An 8,849-nucleotide genomic window follows, 5' to 3' on the forward strand; every position below is an offset into this window, starting at 1 on the left:
GAGAAGAAGAAGAAGAAGAAATCAATGAGAGCGGCGGCAGCTCTGACACAAAGCCACTGCGGAGCGCGGGGGGGAGGCTCCCTCGGGGCCTAATTGATTATTTGCGTAGCGCCGCGCGGCCGTCCGTTAGCTTCCCGGGCGCCCGGGGAAATAATGTAAAACAGGGAGGAAGATTAAACGTGGGAAAGCGGCTTCCGCCCGGCCCTTTATTAATCTTTTTCTCCCCTTCCCTCGCTCTAAATGGGTTTTTCATTAAGGCCCCCCCCCCCCCCCATTAGAGGAACCTCTCGCAGCTCCCCGGGTCGTTAAGAGCGAGCGCGGCTAATAGAGATTTCATGAAGTGATACGGGGGAGGACGGAAGGAAGGAAGGAAAGAAGGGTGTGTGGGTGGGTGGGTGGGCGGTTCTTTGAGATTCATATCGGCGGTTATGAACAAGTAATTATTTTAATTTTTTTCACCCTTTTGCGGTCCCCGAGAGACAGGCGTTTATTTTATTTTTTTTCCCCCCGTTTTATTTTATCAGATTTGTCCTCGCTCACCTTTTCCGTTCATTTATTTTTTTCTTCTTTTTTGTTCGCTGCTAAGCATGAGTTAGCGGCCCGTATTTTGTACATGTAGTAGTCTGCTTATATGCGAGACATTTGCCTCTTGTTGTTTAACTTGTCTATATACTGTACACTAAGTAAAACCACACTTGTTCTTCCTTCAAGCTGTGATGAAGAGTAGTTGTGGTTGAAACGATTTGGCTTTCCTTAAGTGCTGGGGCTTGTTTAACGTTTTAGCCATTTCAAATGAAGGCTTTTTAATTCATTCTGTTCCTTCCTGTCCTTTTTTTCCCTTTTGAGCTTCTTTGTTTTGTGTTACGGCTAGAGAAAAGTACTTTAAGAAATGCCTAATTCGGTGGCCCCTTTTAACGGTGGTCCCCCTGCTTTCAAACTCGGGGGCGAGATCAGCTTTCAGCCTCCCGACACAAAATTCTTTGCGTGGCCCGGTGAGGTAGAAACGGAGAGCCGTTCTTCTGCCCCCGAAACGTTTCGCGTTTCGCATGTCCTCCCGAGTTATTTTAAGAGCCCGGAGATTAACCGCTTTTTTGCGAAGGAGAAATTGAGCGGGAAAATGCCCGGCCGAGAGAGACGGCGGCGTTCGACGGCCCCGTCGTTTCCCGAGCCGGGCGAGCTTGCCTGCGAGTAATCGAAAAGGACAGACGGAAAACGGAGTCCCTCGTATCTGCGTTTCCCAGCCGCCGCTCGCTAAATCCCGGCTGACGGCCGTTCGGCCCGGTTTCCACGGAAACCTAACTGCTTATAAACGGTTATTTAAAAAAAAAAAAAAATAGCGATTTTAAGAAAACGAGCTCTGCGAAGCGAAAAAGAGCTAGGCGACGGCTGACTGATTGACTGTAAACAACTTTAGCTCGTGGTTATGTGAGCACTTTAAATACAAGAAAGAAAAATTGAGTGTACAGGGCGTTTAAAATTTGAATGACACATTTGTGTTACTCTTTTAATGCTTGTTAGCGAAACGGCACGCAGACTACCCTGCCCCCCCGCCCCACACGCCACCGGCTGGTGGATGGGGCATCCGCCATTTTGTCTAACTCCTCTCCTACTCGTGCGCCTACCAAGGCTGACGCGCTCCAAACTGGGGGAGAAAAAGAGAGAGAAAAAGAACCTTAAAAACCTTGAGTGGGGTTACTGTCAGATACCAGTCCCGCTCTTCCGGCAACGGGGACTTCAGATGCTTCGTTTCTGCCGTTATATCCCAGATAAACTTTTCTCAATTTTCAGCCCCGCGTGGAGTCGCGTGCGACAGTTCCATCTTGAGGAAAACTCCATATATGGCAAATCAATTTTCCCCACTGTTAGCTCCGCAAACTATCTGAAAGCGGTGATAAGTCATTCCGCAGACAGTCCCCCCCCTCCGCGTCCCCCTTTGTGAAATTGACTGCAAAAACAGTCTCATCAGGATTCATTTGGTAACACAGGCAAATCTTTCATTTCCTGGTAGCAGTTAAAAATTGTCAGGATGCAAGTCCTTACTCCGAGCGACTCTCCTTGGGCTTCTTGAAGGCAAACTCGTGAGGTGCTGGTTCTGAAGGTGAAGGGCTCAAAGAGATGGGTCTGCTTCAGCACCGGCCCCACCAGAACCCCCCCCCCCCCCCCCCAAAACACTGCATTAAACTGCGGGGTGTTGGGCATCAAGCTCATTTCTGAGCCCTGACCGCTTTACAAGGCCGTCTCCGAAAAAGCTTTCAGAAATTTAGCGTGCAGTCGCGACGCAGCTAATACTGCAAATGAAACTTTGCGAAAGCTTTTAACGTTTCAGACTTTCGAAGTCAGTGGGGATTTGGTAATGAACACGGGGGGAGGGGGCGGGGGGGGTACGGTTTACTTCAATGCTCAAATTTTCCTGGGGGTTTGATTTATTGTCCCGCTGCGGTACACAAAATGATTTTTTTTCGGGCTGACACGCGCGCGGATGATGAATGCTCGGGACGCTTATTTAATTTAATCGCGCGGTCCCCTCGCATCGCGTCTCCGAGAGACTCCGAAACGGTTTTTTGTCCGGCAGCGCGACGCAAACAAACGTGACGCGCGGGTTTGAGTTTGAAGAAGCCCGGCGTTCCGGAGCTGAACGACGGGCGGTGTGGATTTTAGCATTCCGCGCGCGGAGGCGGAGGAGGAGGAGGAGGAGGAGGAGGAGGAGATGAGATGCGCTCTGATAAAAAAAAAAAAGGCGGGTCAAGCGAGCGGGATCGATATGCGTCTGGCCGGCCGAACGGGGAGAGAGGCGTCCCGCGTTCCCCTCTCCGTCTCCGGAGATGGCTCGCTAATTTCGGGGATAAGGCTCCGCTACCGTCGTCTTCGGAGTAATAAATATTCACGTCCCTTTCTCTCCGAGCCGCGCGCCTTTATTTATATTATATATTATTTTTATTTATGCGTATTTCTGCATGCGGGTGATGTGTGAGTGTTTTGGCCGCGCGGACTGCGCCGCCGCCAGAGCGCGAGATCTACGGCGTTAGCGTCAGTCACTTTCAAAGGCGATGCTAATTTCCCCGTCGCTTTGCGTTGCGAATACTGAGCCGGCAGAGCGAGGCGTCGTTTATCTCTTTGTCTCTGACTATATTAAGAGCGGGCCGTTCAGTCCTTCAAGAGCACAAGAAAATAAGACTGGATTATGAATGGGACAGGCCATTCAGCCCATCTACTCTTATTTTAATGGGTGTCTATACTCTTAGGCTTGAATCCTGTACAGAATGTGATTGAGTATAAATCCCCCCCCCCCCCCCCCCCCCCCCCCCCCCCCCCCCCCCCCCCCCCCACATGCCTTTCTAAAGCATACGGCCCGGGTGTGGACACACTTGGGAGGAAACGGGAGGGGGGAGCCGCAGACAACGGTAAAACATGCGGCCGAGAGCCGGAGACAGTACTTTACCTCACCATCACTTAGCGGTCTCTCTTATCCAGACGTTCACCCCACCCCCCAGCCTGCTAACACGCCTCCTCCTCTCCCCCCCGCCCCTCCCCTCAGACCCCCGCGGGAGCCCGTCCGCCATGAGGCTGCTCTGGAAGTACCTGGACAAGGTGAGGTGGCTCCGCAAGCGCTCGGCCATCCCCCTGCTGGGCGCGCTCGCCACCGGCCTCCTCTTCCTCAACCTCTTCATCGAGGACGGCTACGTCCTGGTAAGGCCGCTCTCTCTCGGCTCTGCGGGGGTCTCCGGTGGGGGGGGGGGGGGCTGGGGTCTTTTTTCCTGGGTATTCGATCCAATTTGAACCCCACGGTGACTCCGAATATTAATAAAACCGCAACCCGCCTTTTCTTTTCCATTCGCAACAACATTCTAAATATAATTACGACAATTCGGATTTAACTGCCTTTTACAGATGCGGAAAGGTTCCGCGTTTCCCCTCTCACTTGGGTAGACTGCGGCCGCGTGTCTGAAAAGGTCACGGTTAAAAGTGCTCAAGCGGTGGGGGGGTGGGGGTGTTAAGGCTGAACCGTACAATCAGCATGTAAACCGCCGCGCCTTAATTATTATGTGAACAAAAAATGTTTTCAATTGATCACAAAAACACACTTAATCAAGCGCAGGTGCACGGACACGTCGTGTGTAAATAGAATCTAGAAGCGCCGGTCTAGAGTTGCTTAGCAGAGGGCTGGGCCGCCGTGTGCGGCCAGTCTGGCCAGTATGAGCCACAGGGCTAAATGTACCACTGTGTGGGATTCTGATGAACCACCTTTTCAATGAAAGGTACACCATCTCAGACTTAGCTTAGGGCTTAGGGTGGAAAAATGCCATAGAAGGCTCCACTTCAAAATATCCCACATTCCAGAATATTCCACACTCCAGAATATCCCACTAATCCTCGACAGGGTTCAGGATCTGATGAAGGCCGTGACGCGCATGGGTGTCGATGTCAGCGTTGCGCTCCTTAAAAATCCCATCTTAAAAGACGCCTCCTTTCCCTGCGGGATCACTCGGGATCGTTAAGCAGCGATTAACGTCGGCCTTCTAAGGGGCGTGAGCGATGGTGATCGCTCTGCGCCATTAAGTGGCAATTAGCTGTGACCTTGCCTCTAGGGGCAAGACTGTACCTGATCCACGCCAGGAATATGCACCCTACAGCATACAGGGTGTATATACTAAATACTACTGGAACACAGTAGTAACCGATCCTGTTCCTGGAGATCTACAATCCTGTAAGTTTTCATTCCAGCCCCTAATTTGGCACACCCGATTCTACTAATTAGCAGCTCAATAGAATCTCCAGCTGCTGAATGAGGTGTGGCTTTGTTGGGGTTGGAGTGAAAAGCTACAGGATGGTAGAGCTCCAGGAACAGGGTCGGTTACCACAGAACCACCAGAACCATTCAGTGTTGTCTCTCTTCTGTTGGTCAGATGGGCAAAAATAATAAAGACACCGGAAAGTGAATGCAATGTGAAAGCAGCAGACACCAGAACCTATGACCAGACAACCCACCCCCATACACACGCGCACACACACACACACAAACACACGCACACACACACACACAAAACTTCCTTCCTATTACTTTGCAAAATTGAAAATTGACTCGTTTTTTCATTCAAATGCAACACTGTTCAATTTCGATGCGGATCCAGAATGCATCTCTTATTCATGAGGCCATCGGAACTCTGAGATGGCAACGCGTCTTCTGCGTTTGCCCTTTCAATTATTAAAGAGCCGAGCTTATTTTAGAAATTCTGTTTAAATGCGTGTACTTATTGGGGCTTTTGGTAGTCGCCGAAGTTTCTTATGGCTTTTATTCAACCGCATTTAAACATGGTCTTCAGTCCTTACGAGACTCCCAGTCCACTAACTGCATGATTTTATTATTATTAATATAATATTTATTTCCCAACATTTATTTTTTTACATTGAAAACTTCAGTTTGGTCTTAAACCCCTATATGAAGACTGCAGGGTTAATTCAAATAAAGCATTAATGCCGCACCCCACGATATGGAACTGGACCCCCGGCTGACCCTGAGCGCCGACTGTGGAAGGTCGCCCCGCAAGCCCGGCGCGTGATTGGTTGTCACCCCGGGGGGGAGGGAGGGGCTCAGTCAAAACTGGTGTTCCGTTAACTGGCAAAAAAAACGACTCCCTAGCCTGCAGAAACGATTAGGCAGAGCAGCTGGCGTAGCCTTAGGAGCTCCGCGACAGAAGAGTGTTCAGTCACGACCCGTTTTCCCTGTTAGCAACCATTAGCACGGTTTCGCCAAGTACGTTTTTAGTCTCGCGCGCCGCCCTGTAAACACGAAAAAAAGGCTAAAGTGAGACCGCTAGCCGTGAGTTTTGCGTTTTTGTTTTTGTTTTCAGGAGGAGGAAAGAAGGCAGCTGAGAGAGACGTCGATCCACCAGCTGAACTCCGAGCGCTACGTTCACACCTTCAGGGACATCTCCAACTTCTCCGGGACCATAAACGTCACGTACCGCTACCTCGCGGGCTCGCCTTTGCCGCGTAAAAGTGAGTACCCCCCCCACCCCGCCCCGGGCACCGTACGGTCCGTTCGCCAGTTGTATACGTGCATTTGTGCACAAACCTTGTATCTCCATTTTCTCTTTTCTAAGGGCGCGTTTAAAGTTCTTGTCCAGCTATATTTTCTGTCACTGTTTCGTAACTCAAGAACTAATAAAGTTGGTTCAAAAGCCCAAGTGTGTTTTGTAAGGACACGGATGCACAGTGCCGATATTATATATATAATACAATGGATTTCGGGTGACCATCAAATGACTCCAGATAATGAGTAATGAAGGAAAATAAAAGCTGTAAAGCCTTGACTAACGCGTTCAATATGCTGAACAAGCTGTCGAAACAGACGAATTAGAAAATGTCACTGTTTCAAAAATGCCAAAAATCAATGAGTGCGTGACCTCATGAAACAGTAAACAGAAATGCGGAACGTGACGTTCTCAACGTTTTCAACGCTTGACTGCCTCGCTGTCGCCGTTTTTTGCTTCCGCAGAGTATCTCACCATCGGGCTGTCGTCCGTCAAGAGGAAAAGAGGGAACTACCTCATGGAGACGATAAAGTCCATCTTCGACCAGTCGAGCTACGAGGAGCTGAAGGAGATGGTGGTGGTGGTGCACCTGGCCGACTTCGACCTGGCCTGGTGCGAGGGCCTGGTGCGGGACATCTCCCGGAGGTTCGCCCACCACGTCATCGCCGGGCGCCTGCTGGTCATACACGCGCCCGAGGAGTACTACCCCTCGCTGGACGGCCTGAAGAGGAACTACGGCGACCCCGAGGACCGGGTCCGGTTCCGGTCCAAGCAGAACGTGGACTACGCCTTCCTGCTCAACTTCTGCACCAACCTCTCGCACTTCTACATGATGCTGGAGGACGACGTCCGCTGCGCCAAGAACTTCCTGACGGCCATGAGGAAGGTGGTGGCCTCCCGGGAGGGCTCCTACTGGGTGACGCTGGAGTTCTCCAAGCTGGGCTACATCGGGAAGCTCTACCACTCCAAGGACCTGCCCCGGCTGGCCCACTTCCTGCTCATGTTCTACCAGGAGATGCCCTGCGACTGGCTGCTCATCCACTTCCGGGGCCTCCTGGCGCAGAAGGACGCGATCCGCTTCAAGCCCTCGCTCTTCCAGCACACCGGCTACTACTCGTCCTACCGGGGCTCGGAGAACAAGCTGAAGGACGACGACTTCGAGGAGGACTCCCTCGACATCCCCGACAACCCGCCCGCCAGCCTGCAGACCAACATGGACGTCTTCGAGAAGTACGACGCCGCCAAGGCCTACAGCAACGTGGACGAGTACTTCTGGGGCAAGGCGCCCTCCACGGGGGACTTCTTCCTCGTCGTCTTCGACAAGCCGGCCAAGGTGGGCAGGATCAGGGTGGTCACGGGCTCCGACGACCGCCAGAGCGACGTCCTGCGGCACGGGGCCCTGGAGGTCGGGGAGAAGGCGGCGGGCGCCAGGCGCGGCGGGCAGTGCCCGTCGTACATCACCCTGGGGGAGTTCCGGAGCGGGAACGTGGAGGTCGGCGACGTGGACCGCAAGATCGCGTTCGACGTCTCGTGCGTCCGCATCGTGGTCACGGCCGGCCAGAAGGAGTGGCTGATCATCAGGAGCGTGAGCGTTTGGACTACGCAGCCAGCGAGCCAATAGCCATGCCGCAGCCCCCCCCCCGGCCGTTGTGACAGCACTTTCACTCCTCTCTAAATATTTATGTATTTATGTATTTATTTATTTATAAAGAGGTCTAATGACGCTTGAATTCAGGCGGGTCAGCTTTTAATCGATGGTGCGCTGACCTGAAAGAAAGCGTGCTTTTGATTAAACTGAAAAACACTGTAATGGTTTTGTTACGCTACTTTGCTTCCTTTCTCCGTCAGGGACAAAAAAAAAAAATATCCTCAAAAACAAAAAAAAAAAAGATTTCTGCTCCCATCAGCCAGTTGGTGCAGCGCTGAGGTCCAGCGTGGGAAGAGTCCTCGAGAATTCTGCCGCTCCTCGCGGTCCGAGCCCCGCCCGGGACCTGGCGCGCCTGCGCCTCCTCGTGCACGCTCTTAGCGGCAGCGCACGTGCCTCCCTGGCGCCGAGTCGACCGAACGGGACGACCGCCCCCCCCGCACGACCGGCGCAGACGGACCGCAAAGCGTCACGACCGCTTCTCAGCCCCCCTTTATTCGCTCGACCGGCATCCCTTTGGCACTAACGCTGTCGTCTAGACGGGCTGCCTGAGCGGCCAGCTAATGGCAGCGTTCGCCCTGAAATTCACTCTAACCCAACCGCGGCTGTCCCTTTTCCTTCTTCTTCCTTAACACAGATCGGCCAGTCCTCCTGTCGCTAAACGAATGAAACCGACGGCTTTCGGACTGGAAAAAAGTTCAACTCGTATTTTGTTCGCGAGTCAAAATTCACGGCGAGGCAGCACCCGCTAAAAACCATCAGCGCTTACTTTTGTTCACGCCCTAGCAGCCCGAAAACAAAACAGCATTCCAATAACTCACCAAGTTGTGGTATATTCAGTTAACTACCAACTTTCTTAAAAAATAAAAGTTTAGTAGAGCCTAGTCTTTTTGGCAGCCAGCCTGGATGCTTAAAAAAATGGTGCAGTGTTCGTTGCACTTAGTCTTGGTGCAGGCTGCAAGTTGCTCTTGTAGGAAGCCCCAAGGGCCCCTTTCTGGGTCCGGTATTCCGGAACATATGCATAAAACTGGGGAGTTCGCGTTCATTTCCACAGTGAACCGTCAATTTAATTTATTTTAAAACCTTAACAGATACTGCCGGCCGACGAGTCCGGACGATGCGTCAAATCTGACTCGGTTTAGCCTGACAAACCCGGCTCCTTTCAAGCAGTT

At 52.0% G+C, this 8,849-nt stretch overlaps 1 protein-coding gene across 1 annotated transcript; it reads left to right on the forward strand.

The window, feature by feature from the left end:
• The first annotated feature begins 3,538 nt into the window (after positions 1-3,538).
• Positions 3,539-7,910, forward strand: LOC118218736 (alpha-1,3-mannosyl-glycoprotein 4-beta-N-acetylglucosaminyltransferase C-like). Its single transcript, XM_035401378.1, has 3 exons — positions 3,539-3,687; positions 5,850-5,997; positions 6,497-7,910. Exons 1-3 carry the CDS (start codon positions 3,559-3,561, stop codon positions 7,651-7,653), a joined length of 1,434 nt encoding a protein of 477 aa, XP_035257269.1. The 5' UTR covers positions 3,539-3,558; the 3' UTR covers positions 7,654-7,910.
• Positions 7,911-8,849: the final 939 nt, after the last annotated feature.

The sequence above is a fragment of the Anguilla anguilla genome, chromosome 19 (genome assembly GCF_013347855.1).
Source record: "Anguilla anguilla isolate fAngAng1 chromosome 19, fAngAng1.pri, whole genome shotgun sequence".
Taxonomy (NCBI): Eukaryota; Metazoa; Chordata; class Actinopteri; order Anguilliformes; family Anguillidae; genus Anguilla; species Anguilla anguilla.

Coding starts and splice junctions, on each gene's coding strand:
- LOC118218736 (XM_035401378.1), top strand. CDS start 3,559: ATGAGGCTGCTCTGGAAGTACCTGGACAAGGTGAGGTGGCTCCGCAAG. Junction 3,688..5,849: donor TCGAGGACGGCTACGTCCTG/GTAAGGCCGCTC, acceptor TTTTGTTTTCAG/GAGGAGGAAAGAAGGCAGCT. Junction 5,998..6,496: donor CTCGCCTTTGCCGCGTAAAA/GTGAGTACCCCC, acceptor TTGCTTCCGCAG/AGTATCTCACCATCGGGCTG.